At 47.4% G+C, this 20,468-nt stretch overlaps 1 protein-coding gene across 1 annotated transcript; it reads right to left on the bottom strand.

Moving 5' to 3' along the window:
* Nucleotides 1–63: 63 nt before the first annotated feature.
* On the bottom strand, nt 64–17,368 carry ccdc14 (coiled-coil domain containing 14). The gene is made up of 12 exons (XM_056595672.1): nt 17,222–17,368; nt 16,201–16,241; nt 15,130–15,214; nt 14,503–14,575; nt 14,157–14,258; nt 10,106–10,199; nt 8,616–9,529; nt 6,203–6,341; nt 5,564–5,640; nt 5,337–5,459; nt 5,091–5,184; nt 64–1,651 (listed from the first exon to the last, which is right to left on the bottom strand). Exons 1-12 carry the CDS (start codon nt 17,243–17,245, stop codon nt 640–642), a joined length of 2,778 nt encoding a protein of 925 aa, XP_056451647.1. The 5' UTR covers nt 17,246–17,368; the 3' UTR covers nt 64–639.
* Between the last annotated feature and the right edge of the window lie 3,100 nt (nt 17,369–20,468).

A 20,468-nucleotide genomic window follows, 5' to 3' on the forward strand; every position in this document is an offset into this window, starting at 1 on the left:
TTTTTCATTATATATATTTATTTATTATATATATATATTATTAATGTTCAGAAACATGGAATATTTCTTCAAAATTCGGTTTACACTACTAATAAATAAAATGGAAGAAAAACACTGTCACCATGCATGAATGTTTGGTAAACAGGAATCCATACATTTTAAATATACTCTGGTGAGAATAACTGATCATCCTCCACCGACGACAGTAGCGGCCATCAACGCGATCTCTGGCAAGAAAAGCAACCAATCTCAGAGGGGTAAATGATAATTGAAAAAAATATTATTTGTAGATTCTTTCAAAAAGTTTTTATTTCGTGAATTTATGTAAGCCACAGTTCATAAACAAGTCATTTGTAAAAATAAAATTAAGATATAATATAAATATCACCACACACACGTCAAGTGACCAGGTCGCGTGACCACGTCACGTGACCGAGTTAACTGACCAGGTCATGTGACCAGTTCAAGCGACCAGGTCCTTCTTGAGGGTCACGTGACCAGGTCATGTGACCACGTCATGTGACCAGCTCCTTCTTGAGGGTCAAGTGGCAAGTGCCCAGGTCATGTGTCCAGGTCCTTCCTGAGGGTCATGTAACCGGGTCATGTGACCAGGTCCTTCCTGATGGTCATGTGACCGGGTCATGTGACCAGGTCCTTCCTGAGGCTGCGCTGCAGGCTGGCAATGCTGGCGTCCAGAACCGCCATCCCGTGGCAGAAGGCCACCTCGTCCCTCGTGTCGAAGGTGGAGCCTGACCCGACCGACCAATGGGACGCCACCTCCCAGTGGGGGGAGCCGTGTGACTGGCCCAGGCCCGGCAGGGGGGCGAGCGCGTTGGAGCTCCGCAAGAGCCGGAGAACTTTCTGGTAGCTCTGGCCGCCGCCCCCCAGCGATGAGGTCGCTACTTCTTCTGGCGGTGCAAAGGTCACCCTCTCTGGAACCAGCCAAGCCCCTCCCCTCATGGACTCACTGGCGCCTCCCCTTATCGACTCACTGGCCCCTCCCCCAACAAACTCACTGGCCCCTCCTCCCACTGACACACTGGCCCCTCCCCCCACTGACACACTGGCTCGTCCCACCACAGACTCACTGGCTCCTCCCCCCATAGACTCACTGGCTCTTCCCCCCACTGACTCACTGGCTCCTCCCACAACTGACTCACTGGCTCCTCCCACAACTGACTCACTGGGTCCTCCCACAACTGACTCACTGGCTCCTACCACCACTGACTCACTGGCTCCTCCCACCACTGACTCACTGGCTCCACCCACCACTGACTCACTGGCTCCTCTCATCACTGACTCACTGGCTCCTCCCATCACTGACTCACTGGCTACTCCCCCCACAGACTCACTGGCTCCTCCCATCACTGACTCACTGGCTCCTCCCCCCACATACTCACTGGCTCCACCCACCACTGACTCACTGGCTCCACCCACCACTGACTCACTGGCTCCTCGCATCACAGACAAGCTGATGCAGCGGTCATCCTCCCAAACATCCGGGCAGGGCTCCAAAATACCAGCCCCTGATTGGCCGGCGCCCAGGGAGCTGAGGTACTGGTGGACCTGGTTGGACGAGGCCCCCGAGTGGTCATGCCCACGCTGGTGTTGGTCCAGGGCCCGGCGGGTCAGAGGGGGCCCCTGGAGCACACTGGAGAGAAAAGGGGCCATATTTAAGGGCCGATTATGGTTCCACGTCAACGCAACGCAAGGACCCCGCAGACGCTTCGACGCAATCGTGAACCTGTTTTGGTTCCGGCCCTTGCGGTGGACGCACGGAGGGTCCGCAAACCCCCTTGCGTTGCGTTGACGACGTGTAATCATAATTTAGCCTTTAGCCTTCAAGAAGTATTCAAGGGAGCATATTATGAAAACTACACCTTTCTTGAGATTTGGAGTGTTGTTTTGGGTCTCTGGTGCTCCCACACGCATACAAACTTTGAAAAAAGTCTGTGTAGGATTTTTTTAGCGAGATATGCAATTCTGAAAGTACCCCGACTACAGTTACCAAACGAGCAAGTCAGTTTCGGCGCCCCCTCCTACGTAGGAAGGGGGCACATTTGAATATTACCTCCCACTTCCCCACTCCCCTCCAATCAGAGCATAGCTACGATTATGTGGACCAGTGGACGAGCAGCTCCGGCGGGGGAAACGCAGCGGCAGCCCGGCAGCTCAGCTCCGGGAGTGAAATCCCTTTCTCCGCCGGACTGTCCGGAGGAGGAGACATGGAGGAGAAAGGGATGGTATTCCTGGAGCTGAGCTACGGCCGCCACAAAAGCTTCGGCGGCAGTCCGGCCGCTTCGGCGGTGTACTCCGGGAGCTGAACTGCTGTGGAAGCTGGCAGCTCCGGCGAGGGGAGCTCGGCGGCAAGTCCGGCAGCTCAGCTCCCGGAGTGCAATCCCATCTCCTCCATGTCGCGGTTCATGGACTTGGAGAGTCAAGGCCAAAGTTCCTTTCCCCCAATTCTTCTCAACCATGGCCGAGATATCTCCCACTACGAGTCTTCACTTGTTGTGTAAGTACTAGTGACGTCAGACGCAGTCTTTATGATTCATAATATCATCCGAGGCGCACACAGCTTTTGGCCGTATAATATTATATAAATACCCATACATAATATTATTATTATTATTATTATATTATATGATATAGATATAGAGCTCCAGGAGTCCGCAAACGGCAACAAACCCTTCTCCTCCATTCTGTGGTTTATTCTGACAGCTCATTGGTCAATGGGCAGCAGCTCATTTGCATTAAAGCTACGGACACCAGAAACTGCGCATTCTGAAGGGACTGAAACAGAGGGGAATAGCGGTAGGCGAGATTTATTTTCCTAAAAGCTATTTCCAGCAAACAGCTTAAAAAACATGTTTTCTGGAACTCAAAAACTATGTTTACTTGCCGGAAAACGCCATGATATGTCTCCTTTAAGGGTCCCTATTATACCACCAGGTGTGAGTGTGATTAGCCGTTACAAGCCAAAAATCGTCCCTTCCCTTTGCCTTAGTGACATCCAAATTGGGCGTGTCCACCTATGTGTTTGCTGGATAGATCAGTCTACCAGCCTACCCAGTGGACTATAGCAAACATTGTGATGTCACTAAAACACAGGAAAAGGCAGATCTTCAGACGTCTTCAAATGGCTAATCACACTCACCCCTGGTGGCCTCACCAGGGGTGAGTCACCCCTTTTAACAACATCCTTGAGCCATCAGCTGGTGCCTGTTGATTATGAGCAGCCTTTAAGTTCTTTTAAGATTTTCCATTTTAAAGCTTTGCATCCACACAACAACGTTTTCAAAACTGTCCTCGTCCACACAGAATGCAACAAGTGAAAATGGTGTAGTGAGTATGCGAGGCCACTAGGGGGTGGTGTAACTCTTCACCTCAAATATGCAAAAAAGAATAATCAAACATGTGACCATCCCTATGCACCCCCTGTTGGGTCATAGCTGAGACTACAAGGGCGGGGCTCGGCCTCAGTATCCTAACAACCCCGGACCGTTTAGCCTTAGGTGCATGTGCATAGTAGCAGCCAGCTAGTGAGAGTAGCAGCAGAGAAGTGATTGTTGCCGTTTGCGCACCCCTGGAGCACTATATCTACATAATATTACATTACATAATAATAATAAAATATAAACGTATCTATATAATATAATATTATATCTAATATCACAGCCAAAAGCTATGTGTGCCTCGGATGAAATTATGAATCATATCGACATCAGAAGAAGTCCAGATCGAACCGCGACATGGAGGAGAAAGGGATTGTACTCCCGGAGTCGTTCTAATTGACCACACCTGAGTACTGGGGGTGGAGTTATATAAGCAGGTTTTCACTCTCCTTCAGTGGGGCGGGGCTCGGCCTCAGCATCCTAACGACCTAATTGACCACACCCGAGTACTGGGGAGTTATTTAAGCAGGTTTTCACCCTCCTTCAGGTGAGCACTCTTTTCGGTTGATGCAGGCACGCTACTGTTTTAAGGCTGATTCATACCTCCGGATCCGGACGAAATTCGTCCGTCCGTACCAAACGTTGTCTCCGGGACTACCCTTCATACCTCTGTCCGGTTTCAGCGTTGTTATGGATGTTACGCAATACATCCTCTAGAGGGCAGTGACTGTCGTGACACAAATTAACAGCATCGACAATCGCAAACATAGCATCTGTAGAGGAGCTTTTGCTTTGTGTCATCCGAAATAGGCAAAAAAAAAAGGTGCAAAAAGTGTAGCCCTAGGCGGCGGTGGAATGTGACACCCCTCACCAACCCGCAGATTATCTCCCCAAAATGTTGCGCCGTTTTAAATGACCAGTTACAACTCATTGCCAAAGCAGGGGAACAATAAAATAAAAAGATCAGGTATATCGTATAATATAAGTATAAAACGTTAAAATACACTATATATACAAATCAGATATTATACTACTCTATCTATTTTCGCGAATGGCCTGACTTCTGACTCCATATTGCCGCCTCGATTTCCGGTGGTATTGCTCCGGTTCTCCCGGAGCACTCCGGATTCGTAAGCTCAGAGGCGACGGACCCATTGACGGACGAAACACCTCCGGGACCGGACGAAACGGTCCGTATCCGTATTTACCCTAGGGTGTGAATGGGCCTTTACTCTTTCACATTGGCACTTTGCTTTACCTAATTAGTTCCCCACAGATCCTTGCATTTAAACTAATTAGTAGTTACTAAATCTGTTTCGCCTTGTTTTGTACCATTTAAACTAAATTACCTTTTTGATTTAAAATGTAGTTCTTTTTGAGTCCCTTTTTTATGTGATGGCGTACGATTCCGTCGTTACACACGGCAGGAAACAACGAGCCGGTGTGCAACGTCTTTCTACCGCAGCGCCTGTAAGGGTCTGTGTTTCCAACTAAACTGTACTCTGGAAGACGGTTTTAAAAGTAGCCGCTTTCAGGCCCCAAAACATCCGTTGTCGTGTGGACGCGATGCAAAACCGCAGCGAGAGAGCCGGAGCGAGAGCCAGAGCGAGAGCCAGAGCGAGAGCCAGAGCGAGAGCCAGAGCGAGAGCCAGAGCGTTAGCCAGAGCGTGCGAGAGAGAGAGACTTGTAACCCACCTGCAGAGACCGGGCCGAGACGCCATCTCCTTCAGCCTCGTCTGGGCCAACAGGAGCACCTGGCCAGACGTCCCAGGACACCGGGCCACAGAGCCTACACACACATTAATCAAATTCACAACCGGTGGTATAATATGTCACCTTTAACAGGGGTGTGTGTGTGTGTGTGTGTGTGTGTGTGTGTGTGTGTGTGTGTGTGTGTGTGTGTGTGTGTGTGTGTGTGTGTGTGTGTGTGTGTGTGTGTACCTGCTCTGATGCGGGCGTTCTCGGCGTCCTTCTCATGCAAGGCCATCCGCAGCTCCGACACCTCCGCCTGCAGCCTCCCCAGCTGTGATTGGACGGCGCTAAGCTCCGCCTCCAGGCGCATTGCTACGGGTGAGGAGGAGGAAGTGGTTTGGGTTCAAGGTGGAGTTTCAAATTGTTTTGCATCGTGATTATCACACACACACACAAACACACAGGAGTAGTCATACCGTCACAGTGGCTTTCTCTGCAAAGTCTCTCGGCCCTCTCTCTCTCCTGCAACTGCTGGTTGAAGATCCTCATACCCCTTACAACACACAAGGCATCAACACACACACGGTATCAACACACACACATCCATGGCAGCAACACACACACACACACACACACGGTATCAACACACACACATCCACGGTAGCAACGCACACACACACACACACGGTATCAACAGACACACATCCACGGTATTTACGCACACACATCTACGGTATCAACGCATGCACACACACACACGGTATCAACACACACACATCCACGGTATCAACGGACACACACACACGGTATTAACACACACACACACGGTAACGCACACACATCCACGGTATCAACGCACACACACACACACACGGTATTAACGCACACACATCCACGTATCAACGCACACACACACACACACACACACACACACACACACACACATGGCATGAACGCACACACTTCCTCGGTATCAACGCACACAAAAACACACACGGTATCAACGCACACACACGGTATCAACACACACACACACACACACACACACACACACACACACACACACACACACACACACACACACACACACACACACACACACACACAGGTCTGACCAGTGCGGCTGGGCGTTCTGGCTGCGTAGCGCCTGCGGGGCCAGGCTGGTCTGGGGCCCCAGAGGGCCCGGGGTCCCCTGAGGGCCATCTGCCAACGCCCGCTCAAACTCAGTCAGCAGCCGCTCTGCCGCCGTGTAACCTTGGAAGGACGGACCGGGAAGAGGTCAGAGGTCACAGAGAGGTCAGGGGTCAGAGATGGGGCTTTCACACCAAAAAGAACCAAGAGCCATTTCCGGGCTGGTGCTAGGGCCAGTTCCAAACAGGTTCCAGCCTTATCCCGGTTAAGAACCAGTTGGTTTCACACCGGACAGAGTCAGCCATGGAGCCGGCGTGAGCCACGTCATGACGTCACTGCAAACGTCTCCGCTTTCCCAGCAACCCTCCCACCCTGCCAGAACTGTACAATAAGAAGAACCCTCGCGCAAGTTTCAAACATAACAACAACAATTCCGTCTTCGATTCAATCCGTGTATGGCTCGTTCTTTGAATATTCTGATTTAAAACAAACTCAGAAAAAACAATTAACAGTCGTTTTTTGGTTTTTCTGATCTGGTTTTGAAGCCGAAAAAGGGCAAAAGGAATGTACAAATAAACAGTATTTTTCAGTTTTTTTTTTAATCAAAACGGGAAAACTGAATAATCCAGTTGCTTGTTTTGTTTGGGTGATATTTAGATAAAACCGCAATGAATGCCGGGAAAAGGGCACGCGGATTTAAAGAAAATACATAAAGAAGTTTCAAACGTTCCATCGAGTCTCTCGCATTCTACAATGGCCAGCTTTATTGTTTTCCGTGGGAGCCGGCGACTTAGTCTGCGAGTGGACGATCTTAAACTAAATCGGAAACTAGATTTCTCCTTCGAAGGTTGTGCTCCACACAGAACCTCCTCACCGTCATAACGGAGCACTTCGGGGCACCAGATTGCTTTAGAGCGGTACTGATCGCGTCGTGTGTCTTTCCAGTGTCAAATAGTTCACGAATAAAATCACCATAAGGTTCAAGTGCGGCCATAACTAAGGCTAAATATAATTAGACAGTCTATTGCTGGTTTAGGTGGTTGGCTCTTTTTTCTTCGCTGCGACCTGCCTTCTGGTGTAGCCTATAACTATAAATGTATCTATTTTTGTTTTTCTGTTTCGGGTTTAAAAAACCAACCCACAAACACAAATAAAATGCTGATTATTTGTCTATTCCTTTTGCCCTTTTTCCGATTCAAAACCAAATCAGAAAAAAACTAAAAACGACTGTTTTAAATCGGAATATTCAAAGAACGAACCATACACGGATTCACGTCCATTGTTTACCTCTGTGTTTTAAAAATGCCGGTCTTCGTTGGTCTTCCTGTTTATGAAGGTACGGATAACCCCGCCCCCTGCCCCTGGCGTAAAAGCGGTTCTAGTTCTAGCTCAGCTCAAAAGTGGGGCTGGAGTTGAACCGGTTTTTAGAGGCCGGAGCCGGTTCTCTGGTGGTGTGAAACCAAAACCCTGGCCCTAGCACCGAACTAGCCCGGAACGGGCTCCGATTTTGCGGCGGTGTGAAAGGCCCAAGAGAGGTCAGGGGTCACACTCCATCCGTGAGCAGGGGTGAGGGGTTAGATTCGGACTGGCAGAGCAAGGACCAATCCCAGCCCTTGCTGCTGCGTCGGCTCGACGGCGATAACCGTTTTTGGAAGCGCAGGTCAGGGCCTTGCGGTGGAAGCACGGAGGGTCCGCAAGGACGTAACGCGTCCGTAAACCCCCTTGCGTTGCGTCGACGTGGAACCATAACTAAGCATTAACAGTGCCAGGGTTACGGGTTAGATTCCCACTGGCAGAGCAAGCCACTAACGCTACCAGGGTTACTGGATTCTTTATTCGCGGTCCAAACTGCGTCTTTCAGTGACTCGTCTTTGGTTGGATAACTTTTAGTTAACTTCTCAGGTTAGTTAGTTGGTTAACTTCTTTGGCTAGTTAACTTAGTTAACTTCTTTGGTTTGTTAACTTCGTTAACTTCTTTGACTAGTTAGCTTAGTTAAATTCTTTGGCTAGTTAACATAGTTAACATCTTTGGTCAGTTAACTTAGTTCACTTCTTTAGTTAGCCAACTTCCGTTCAAGTTTCCTTCATTCTTGTGTTGAGCGCCACCTCAAGGAGCAGGGAAATCAGTTAAGAGCGGCTAATTTTATTTATTAAAATAAAAACAATAATATATAGAATATCAATTTTAAAATGTCGATATTTGGGACGATATTGCCCAACTCTTCAGGAATGAAGGACAAAATATGCAGAAGAAATTCAAAAAAAAAAAGAGAAAACTATAGATATTTGGTTTCGTCTCTCGTGTCGAACGACTGAGGACTAAGACGTATCACTGTAGCGATGTCTTGCCCCTCCCCCCCCCCCCCCCCCCCCCCCCCCCACACACACACACGTTACCTTTTCCCGCTAGCGCGGTCCAGAGCTCCTCCAGCGTATGTTGCAATCTCTCCACCGTGCACTCCTTCGCCGTCCACGCCCCTGCCGTGCACTCCTCCCGTTCCCCCTCGTCCTCCGTCGCTCGGCCAGTGACCGCTCCTCCTCCTCCTCCTCCTCCTCCTATTGGTCCAGAGGTAGGAGGCGGGTTCTGTAGGGGGAGGGGCCTCCCTGGCGGGTCAGAGGGAGGGGGGGCGACGGGCCGTCCCATCGGGCTGGTGGGACGGGGATGTGGAGACGGGGCAACCAGGGAGAGAGGCAGGGCCAGGGGGGTGGCGGAGGGGGCCCGTGTAAGAGGGTGAGACGGGGGCCCGGGCTGTGGGAGAGGGTGAGACAGGGCCAGGGCCCCTGGGAGAGGGTGAGACAGGGCCAGGGCCCCTGGGAGAGGGAGAGGGTGAGACAGGGCCAGGGCCCCTGGGAGAGGGAGAGGGTGAGACAGGGCCAGGGCCCCTGGGAGAGGGAGAGGGTGAGACAGGGCCAGGGCCCCTGGGAGAGGGTGAGACAGGTCCAGGGCCCCTGGGAGAGGGTGAGACAGGGCCAGGGCCCCTGGGAGAGGGTGAGACAGGGCCCCTGGGAGAGGGAGAGGGTGAGACAGGGCCAGGGCCTGTGGGAGAGGGAGAGGGTGAGACAGGGCCAGGGCCCCTGGGAGAGGGAGAGGGTGAGACAGGGCCAGGGCCCCTGGGAGAGGGGGAGACGATGCTAGCGTGCCGCCGTTAGCCCCGGCTGTAAGACAGGCCGAGGGGCCGCCTGGGGGGGCCACGGACTGGGGGTCTCCATTGGGGTCCCCCTTAGGGCTCCGGGATGGCGTGGAGGTGGGCAGGCGTGCGTTGAACCGTGCGGTCGTCCTATTGGTCGGCTGACCGGACAGCTGATTGGCTCTGAGAGGGAGGGGACAACTGAAGGGGTTAACTTCCGTCGAGGTCGCCTACGTGAAGATTATCATCACCAAAACACCGGTGAAGGTTCCTCATCCGCTCCCTACCGTCGTGGTCCTTTCTCCAGAGAAGTTCTCCCGATTTCTCTATGCATACTATTTTAATGCATGAATACATTAGACCCCTGTCTAGCAGAGTGAGTACAGAACACCGTTAGACAGAGCTTTTTGAACTGTTTCACATCCTCCCCACTTTGGAGATGTCAATAATCACATCAGGTCATGTTTAGCCAAGACACAGCGCTGCCTGGGTGTCTCTTTGTGTGTGTGTGTGTGTGTGTGTGTGTGTGTGTGTGTGTGTGTGTGTGTGTGTGTGTGTGTGTGTGTGTGTGTGTGTGTGTGTGTGTGTGTGTGTGTGTGTGTGTGTGTGTTCCATAAGGAATGCATAAGGGGACGCCCTCTCCCTTGTGACCTGGTTTACCCAAGGTCAACATTTAGCTGACCCTGAGGAAGGGTGCACAATACAAGGAGACGGCTAAAAGGAAACAACTAATGGACTTCGGAGGCGACGCCCACCTACCCCTCTGCGGGACCGACTGAGCGCGGGGCGTCTGGGGCGGCACCCGGCGCATCGCTGGGGGGGGTCACGGCCGGGGAGGGGACGGCCGGTGGAGCTGGTGGATCAGACAGACAGACAGAGAGACACACAGACACACACACAGACAGAGACACACACACAGAGACACAAAGAGACAAACATACACACACACAGACAAAAAGAGACAAACATACACACACTCAGACAGAGACAGAGGGACACACACAAAGACACACACACAGACACAAAGAGACAGAGACACACAGAGAGACACACACACACACAAACAGATAACACACAAACAGACGGAGCCACACACACACAGACAGAGACAGCGAGACACACACACACAGATAGACACACAGATACAGAGACACACACACACACACACACAGAGAGACATACACAGAGACACAGAGAGACACACACACACACACACACACACACACACACAAAGAGACAGAGACAGAGAGAGACACACACACACACACACTTTCTAACTCTGCTAGCAGCACAGATACATTTTTCTGTAGTTTCAGAAATTTACAGCCTCACCTGGCTGAGATCAGACCGACTGAGTCCAATCAGCCTCAGTCGGTCTGATTGGACTCTGGGGCTTGGGGCGGCTGCACACCTGTTGCTCGTTGACCAATCAGTGGTCAGCAGGTTGAACCCACCGTCAAGTACTCACACTCTGATCCACAGTAGCCGCGATTGCATGGACACTTCTGAACCGATTAGAAGTGCAAGAACAGCTCAATCTGAATAAAGAATGATCATATATACGCTTCAATCGGAATACATTTCTCTGATCGGAATATAATTCCGTACGGAATAGAAGAGGTGGTTGAGTCCGCTATAATCGACATGCATACACTTATTCTGATTGGTTTGTGATGGGTGCGGCTACTTTTCAACTTAGAGAGATGGCATCAGCAGCTGCAGTAGTTCGCAATTGGTCCGTCTGTACTTTTATGCACACCGAACTTGACCACTGTCAAGGAAAGTGATTTTTTTTGCCTGATTCACATCTTTCTTAGCACTCCGCAAGTAGTCTGATAACTTATCAACCCCAGTGTGTCAGGTTGCTAAGCGACGTCAACGTCTTCGACAGACTATTTCTCTGCTGAACAACACTACGAATGGTAATTGTAAAATGACACACGTATGAAAATATTGTTTCGTTTTGGCAAGGAGCCGTGTAATAAGCAGAATAATGTCGACGGTCAATATAATAATACCCTTCAGGATGGGGTCCGGTTTGCCCTGTCGGGGCTTATTTTCCCAATAATGACCGGCGTTCTGCACAACATTAACCCTTACATATATCATATTTACATTTTACATTTAGGGCATATAGCAGACGCTTTTATCCAAAGTGACTTACAATAAGTACATTTGTCATAAGAAGTGCAACAATATATCGCTTAAATAACAATATAACAATATTATCGGATGTTCATAGAACCAAGTGCAAGTACAACAATCGCTAGGCTAACCAATTACTGTACTATAATACAATAGAATACAATGTTGCTACACAACATTGCTACACAGTTAAGTACTATAATACAATACAACACAATGTACAATGGTGGCCAGAAGGGGGAGGGTGGCTATGCAGAGTCGAGGTGGACTCTGAACAGGTGAGTCTTGAGCCTTTTTCGGAAGATAGTGAGCGACTCTGCGGTCCTGAGAACGGCAGGGAGCTCGTTCCACCACTGAGGTCCCAAAACCAAGAAAGAGAGACGTACGCTTATTAAATGCCATATATACAGTACATTCAGATTGCATGATAGGAATAGATCTATTCCGATAAGACATCATATCGGATCAGAAGTGTCCATGTAAACGCGGCTAATGTCGGTTTGAATTCGATAAATCGTCGACTTAAGGTTTATTGTACGGTTTGGTCAATGCTCCATGACCTCCATGCTGCCATGAGGAGATCTCTCTCTAGCTGGGTTTGAAATTGATCCCTATTCAATCGGTCACTATTACCTATACAGGGTTTATGATACAGGGAACGAACAAACGAGAATTCAGACACTACACTGAACATTTCTTAACGTCATTTACTGACGGAAATGACGTTTAGAAAACAAGACCGCATTGCACTATGGTATACGGGAGTAACATGTAGGGATCATCGTATGTACATTCAAATTTTGGGTATTCTATTTTCCACAGTGAATAAAATTAACCACTGAGAATTCAAACACCATTACAAAATGGCGAGCACCTGCACTATATTCATGATAGGGAACGATTTCAAACACAGCTTCTGAGTGGGCGTGGTTCAACCTGCTTACCACTGATTGGTCAACGAGAAACCGGTTTACAGCCTCCCCCAGCCCCAGAGTCCAATCAGACTCAGACCAAAAAAAATACATCACTGTGAGAGAGAGAGAGAGAGAGAGAGAGAGAGAGAGAGAGAGAGAGAGAGAGAGAGAGAGAGAGAGAGAGAGAGAGAGAGAGAGAGAGAGAGAGAGAGAGAGAGAGAGAGAGAGAGAGAGAGAGAGAGAGAGAGAGAGAGAGAGAGCTCAAATGTTCGGTTTTGTTACCGGCGACGTTTTATACATTATCCCGCACAATATCTTCACACGGTGTGTCTTTTTACAATGTTGATCAGCAGAGAAATAGTCCACTAAAGACGTTGACGTCGCTTAGCAACCTGACACGCTGGGGTTGATAAGTTATCGGACTACTTGCGGAGTGCTAAGACAGACGTGAATCTGGCAAAAAAATCCACTTTCCTCGTTGAAAGCGGTCAAGTTTGGTGTGCATAAAAGTACAGAGGGACCTATTGCGAACTACTGCAGCTGCTGATGCCATCTCTCTAAGTTAAGAAGTAGCCGCACCCACCCCAAACCAATCGGAATAAGTGTATACATGTCGATAATAGAGGACTACACCATCTCTTCTATTTCGCATGGAATTGTATTCCGATCAGAGAATTGTATTCCGATTGTATATTTGGTGAAAAAAGAATGATTGAGCTGTTCTTTCACTTCTAATCGGATCAGACGTGTCCATGTAAACACGTCTATTGCGATGTAATAAAACTCAATTTGCAAATCGCAAAGGCTGCGACAAAAAAACAACAAAAAACAACATTTTTTGGGGGGTATTTGTTACTGTTACTGAGATCAATAAGATTTGTATTCTTCTTCTACAATTCAATTCAATAAAGATGTTATAATATCAATTCATCTCAACACATAGGCCTGGCCTAAATTAAAGAGCAGTTTATATGTTGACTGCTTCCAATGTTGTGTTGGTCGACTACAGAATGATTGATTGCTTGTTTTGTGAATAATATAGAATATAAAGGAACTTTAAAAATAAAAATGACATACAAAATCGCAATATTGGTCGAATAATCACAATTAGATTATTTCCCCAAATCGTTCAGCCCTATCCACCACTACCATCATGCGTCCTGGTGACCTATTATACCAGCTGGTGTGAGTGGGATTCGCCGTTAAAGGCGTTTTGAAATCTTCTGATATCATAAGAAGTCCACGATGTGTGCTGGACAGATCAGTCTACCAACCTACCCTATCCATCCGACATACTAGGTGGACACGCAGACTTGTGATGTCACTAGAGGGAGATTTTCAAAGCGGCTTGTAGCGGCTAATCACACTCACACCTGGTGGTATAATATCTCGCCTTTAAGCTATTGAACTGCTGCCGTTTTGAAACTATGTCTCTTCTTACATCACAAGTGGGCGTGTCCAGCTAGAATTGTGACAGATAGAGGAGCAACGCTTCCCTCAGTCCACTGGGGAGGCTGGTAGACTGATCTATCCAGCGCACATCTAGGTGGACACGCCCACCTATGATGTCACTAAAACACAGGAAAAGGCAGATTTTCAAAACGGCTTTTAACGACTGATCACACTCACACCTGGTGGTGTAATATGTCACCTTTAAGGTCTCCTGTGAGGAGTGTAGCGTGTTGGCAACAGCGGCATCGCTATGACTTCGAACCATCGGAGTAGGGCCCCAAGCCCATGGCTCCTCCCACCTGTCTTGGTTCTCCCGGTTTTCCTCCTCTCCAGGTTGCGTCGCCTTCCAAGTGGCCTTTGACCTCTGGTGTCCACCACGCCATTCTGACTTGGTTTACTTTCTATTGCCACACATTGTGGTGGACACACACACACACACACACACACACACACACACACACACACACACACACACACACACACACACACACACACACACACACACACACACACACACACACACACACACACACGGTCTCTCGTATACTTGTAGACACTGACAATACGTTAATCCGGCGACACACATCGGTCGGTTAACGGACGCTAAGTTAGCATGATACACACCGTGGGGGGAGGCAGACGTACCGGCCGAGTCCGCCTGGAGGAGGCGGTCCAGCAGGGAGGCACAGTGGTCCAGACCCCGGTGGATGGTGCTCACCTGGGGGGGGGAGAAAAAATATTAAAGAGAGAGAGAGCTGGTCCCTGTGGTCACAGTAATAGTAAAGAGAGAGAGAGCTGGTCCCTGTGGTCATAGTAATAGTAAAGAGAGAGAGAGCTGGTCCCTGTGGTCATAGTAATAGTAAAGAGAGAGAGAGCTGGTCCCTGTGGTCACAGTAATAGTAAAGAGAGAGAGCTGGTCCCTGTGGTCATAGTAATAGTAAAGAGAGAGAGAGCTGGTCGCTGTGGTCACAGTAATAGTAAAGAGAGAGAGAGCTGGTCCCTGTGGTCATAGTAATAGTAAAGAGAGAGAGAGCTGGTCCCTGTGGTCATAGTAATAGTAAAGAGAGAGAGAGCTGGTCGCTGTGGTCATAGTAATAGTAAAGAGAGAGAGCTGGTCCCTGTGGTCATAGTAATAGTAAAGAGACAGAGAGCTGGTCCCTGTGGTCATAGTAATAGTAAAGAGAGAGAGAGCTGGTCCCTGTGGTCATAGTAATAGTAAAGAGAGAGAGAGCTGGTCCCTGTGGTCATAGTAATAGTAAAGAGAGGTCTGACCTGGTCCTCAGAGTCTGTGGAGTAGAGGGAGTAGGCCGGCACTGTGATTGGTCTTGTAAACCTCTGAACCATCGCGTCTTTCTTCCTGTAAAGCAGGAAACGTTAGTGTGCTAGAGTGTGCTGCGTTGATGTCCACCATCGTTTGGCCTCCAAGTTTAATAGGTGATATCATTATAGCACCAGGTGTGAGTGTGATTAGCCGTTACAAGCCTTAAAATCTGCCTCTACTGACATCCTAAGTGGGAGTGTCCACCTGGATGTATGACGGTGAGATGAGCAACGTTTGCTACGGCCCACCGGGTAGCCTGGTAGATCTATACAGCACACATCTAGGGGACACTAGTGATGTCAGAAGAGGCAGATTTTTCAAAACGGCTTGTAATGTTATACGTTCTTAGGATAGGTTTTTTTCTTTCATTATGAGTGATTGGTTTGACTGCTCCTAGGCTAATTGTTTGTAAGGATATATAGTTGTTGCCAGTGTGCACAGGTGTCACCGGCTACCTAACAACAAGAAAGGTGACGATTGTATTGAAGTGTATAGCACAGTTGAGGCAATGGAAGTGATTTGTACTGGTGAGTGTATTGCACAGGTGAGGAAGGATGTGAAATAAAGAACAGTCTCTATCGGTATTATGTTTTTCGTGGAAAATATTTTGGTAAAGAGAGAGAATTTTGGTCAATATTGAAATCCCGATTATGCAGAAAATTAATTTCGAGTTTGAAAACATTATTAATTTATTTCAGCGTTTCTATTCACTTAACTGGGAACTTGGGTTAAGGGTCCCCTTAAAAAACAATATACAAAATGTTAAAATAGAAAAGAATGTACAACTATGTATCCAGCTGCTCTACGATTTCTTAAAAAACCTTTTCTTTTTTTTTAAATACGATAAAGAAAAAAAAAAAAAAATAATAATAAATCGTTTCTAATCGATTATATTAGTTTGGAGATCATTTCACCCCAAAATTAGAAAAAGATTACAAAAGAGAAATCAATCAAACATCAATGACTTGCCCAGCCCCCCTGCTGCTGTGAAGCCACGTTGTGACACGGTACAGTTTATTTACCCTCTTCTTGTCGTCCCCGTCAGCCGTCCAGAGGACACCGCCTGTCAATCAAATCAGCCCATTTAGATTCAAATCAACGTTGATGGCTAGACAATCAAATCTATCCATCAATCAATCTTCATCCTCGCACTGTTTCACTTATTTGCGCACATTCTCCTCGAGCACCTGTCCATGCATACTATAGGGACAGTCCCTGCCCTGTCACTGCAGACGTGCTTATCCATCTCTTTTATATTCTTGTGGATATTTTACTTTAATATATTTTATTGTCCATATTTTTCATGTGAATGTTTTACCATAATGTTTGTGTTGCTTGTTCTTTGGGGCAAATGGGAGGGGGTTTGAGAGTCCAGAGTTTGTGGGGGCAGGGAAGGGAGAGAGGGTAGAGATAGTAGTAATGATTATTTGAGCTGCATAATCTTACAAGCTTAACTAACCCTCACTACTAACCCTAACCATATTGATGTGTTTATTAGGGTTTATTTGAGCTACATAAAATAACCCTTACCCATATTGAGTAGTTGATTTAAGTTTATTTGAGCTACATAAAGTTACCCTAACTACACCTAACCCTAACCCATATTGAATATGAATGTTATAATATATGAATACAATTGCGTACAGCCTTCTCCACAGAAAGGGGGCCTCCCTCTCACACACGTCGATCTCAGTGAGACCAAAAGGCACGAAGATAAGACCAGGCGGACCCACACGGTCCCTAAAGGTGCATTATTGGGGAGTTTATAACCATTATGCTCTCTGCTCCCCATCAAACCGTGCTGCCTAGCGGTTCTGCACGGGTCTACGGAGCGATAATGTCGGCATGCGCATGCGCAGAACCACTAGGTTGCCCGACTTGATAGGGATCATCGATTGGCAGTAAAATGGCTTATATTTAACTTAATGCATATTTGAATTAATACATCTTTAACTAAGTAGGGCTCACCGTTGAGGAGCTAAGGTTTGTCTTGTTAGCAGTCGCTTGCGTCTAGCATCAAGCGTGATCAATAGTCACTCTTACCTTGAGTTTGGAACCACTCATCATGGCTAACAACACTTGGCGAAGAGTGTTTTATCCACTATCTTCTTTAGTTTGTAAGATGGGAAACAAATAGTTAATTGCAGCGCCTCGCAGCAGAGTCGTCAAACGGACGGCCGGCAGTCTCAGTCGCAGTTTCAAAGGGGAAGAGATGAGGCAACCAATGACTGCCCTTGTTGTGATGTCTCTGTCGTTTCATTGGCTCACACTGACGTGAATTCTGACGTTTCATTGGACGGCTCACACGTCATTCACCGCCCAGAAATACGGAACAGTTTCTATGGTTACTGAACTGCGTTTGACGCTTCTTTTTTATTATTAGGGGTCCGTCCGAGCTTGGTAGTACAGCGGATAAGCATAACAATTGTGCACTTTTTGAGAAAAGCATGACATTTCTAACATAGTTAGTACATGCCATAAGGTGTATTTTAAGATGTGGAGGGAAGTCAGATTTTGCCTGTGACGGCCGTGAGACGCCAAATTCAAGATGGCCGACATTCCGCTGGGTATAATGTTCAAACGCTCATAATTTTGGAACCATGCAATGTTATAAAACATTTAAGATGTCATTTCCAACTAAATTGGATATGCCCAATCATTTGGTGACACTTTTGAGAAACCTAGTGTTTGAGGAAACATATTTAGGTCAAGGTCAAGGTAAGAATTTACCAAATTTTGTCCGTAAATGCGAACTTTTGCCAGGTGGTGGCGCTACATAAAATCTCTCAGGGTTACCAAAATCCACGTGGTTGGTCCTGTACCTGTCATGAATGTTCACAGAAAATTTGACATGTTTCCCATTAAAACCTTTTGAGTTATCGAGGTCACAAGGCAAGCCCACGTTAGCGATGATCTGCTTTTCAGTTGTTGTTAGTTGTCTAGTTGTCATAGTAACAAACCCTAACACCCAAACGTCAACCGCCGCCATCAGAAAACCCAACTGTTCAAATCCTCCTCCTGTGGTAAGTTATCAAAAAAAAATGCATTTAAGTCATAAGTTTGGATTCAAAATATTTATTTATTACATTCATAACATTTGATTAAAGTAAAAAATATTCAAAAATGTAATACAGTGTATGAGATTAAGGGTTAACTGACATAGTAGGCTAGTTAGCCAGCTAGTGAACTAAACCTGTCATACTTTTAAATGCTCTCCCCTGCTTCTTATGACAATGTATAATGACAGTTGTTTTTTGTTTTCAGTGCTGATATCGCAATAATGAAGCGTCACACCCTAATGGACTCTACCCAACCCTCTTTAGCCAAACACTCAAATGCAACCCCCAGCACCAACTGGCACATGTGTGTCCTCTGCCAAACAGAAACTGATGAACATTTACAATGTCCTCTCAGATCGACAAAACAGCCCAATAATTGTGGCTATGCATCCCACGACCTTCTCCGGTTCCACACCCTTCAGCACATGCCCATGGACCTCAATCTGAATAGATTAAATGACGGCGATGGCATAGAATCAACTCTGAAGGCACACAGGGCTGAGTGGCACAAGAAATGTCGGCTAAAAGTAAATAAGAAGGCGTTTGAAGAGCAAAGTCGACGAGAATTTTCGACACAAAAACAAGAAAGTATCTTGATCGTGCATACAAGATCTGCTCACAGCCAACCACAGTCCATTGAGAATACTTGTTTCTTCTGTAATGAGCCTGCTGGTTCTCCAGACCTACATAATGCATCAACTTACAACATTGACACAAATGTGCGCAAATGTGCCCTTAAACTTGAAGACACTGCTCTGTTGGCCAAGCTTGCAGCAGGAGACATGATTGCTATTGAGGCCAAGTACCATCAACACTGCTTGCGTTCACTGTACAACAGAGCTAGACAGGCTTCAACCAAAACCAATGATGAAGAGCTTTCCTGCCTGCATGGCATAGCCTTTGCTGAGTTAGTGGCATTTTTGGAAGACATGAGTAGTGATGAGGATAGTGCTCCTGTGTTTAAAATGATAGACATTACTGAGCTTTACACAGAAAGGCTGAAGCAGCTTGGTCTTACTGTAGAAGCACGGATTCACACTACCAGACTGAAAAACCGACTGCTTTCTGCACTACCTGATCTGAGAGCACATTCACATGGAAGAGACATACTTCTTAGTTTTGAGAAAGACATTGGACCAGCACTCATGATGGCCTCTCATCCTGACAGCGATGCTATGCACCTAATGCGGGCAGCACAGGTTGTGCGCAAAGAGATCTTTGACTCAAAATTCTGCTTCGATGGGGCATTCCAGGCTAACTGCCAGCAGGCGGCTGTGCCAGCATCCCTTTTGGCTCTAGTCAACATGATACTTGCTGGGGCAAACATCAAGCATCAGACTCAGATGTTCCATGCAACCACTGCACAACCTGCCTTAGCAATCTCACAATTAACGGTTTTTAACAGTGTGAAGAATGCACGACATGTGGATTCACCAAGCTCAGCACGTCACTGCCGCAGCCAAGAAACTCCACTCCCACTCTATCTGTCCCTTAAGATACATGCAGTTACAAGAAGCAGAGGGCTCATTGACACACTGTTCAATCTGGGATTGTGTGTTTCCTATGACAGGCTGTTGCAAGTCTCATCAGAAATTGCAAAAAGTGTATGCCAGCGCTTTAAGGTGGAAGATGTAGTGTGCCCACCCAAGTTGCGGAATGGACTTTTCACAACAGCAGCAGTGGACAACATTGATCACAATCCAAGTTCTGCAACAGCCAAAGATTCTTTCCATGGCACTGGAATCTCACTTATGCAGCATCCATCACACACACATGGAGGAACTGATCGTGGAGTATTAGTGATTCATCAGGGTGGATCATCCACCAAATCAGTGACTCCTCTGCCATCAGCCTACACCTTTGTGCCACCAGCTGCCTTCAGGACAAAAGACTTCAATGCTCCTATTGTACAAGGTCCTGTGAGACCTTCTGACCTCCTGGTTACTGCAGCTGCCAAAGAAGATGAGTATGCATGGCTCAACAAAGTCAAAACAGCTGTTGAAAAGTGTACCATGGATGGCATGATATCGTGGTCTGCTTATCACGCTGACGCACACCAAGCAGTCATTCCACCTGCAGCAATCAACTCACTACTTCCTCTGTTTCTTGATAACGCACACTCAGTGGCAATGGTGCGTCACTCAATGGACATTGTCAGGGCAGCAGTTCAGAATGTGAACCCTGGTCAGATTCCTGTCCTTGCTGCTGATCAACCTCTGTATGCACTTGCT

Source organism: Gadus chalcogrammus, chromosome 7 (assembly GCF_026213295.1).
Source record: "Gadus chalcogrammus isolate NIFS_2021 chromosome 7, NIFS_Gcha_1.0, whole genome shotgun sequence".
Lineage (NCBI taxonomy): Eukaryota > Metazoa > Chordata > Actinopteri > Gadiformes > Gadidae > Gadus > Gadus chalcogrammus.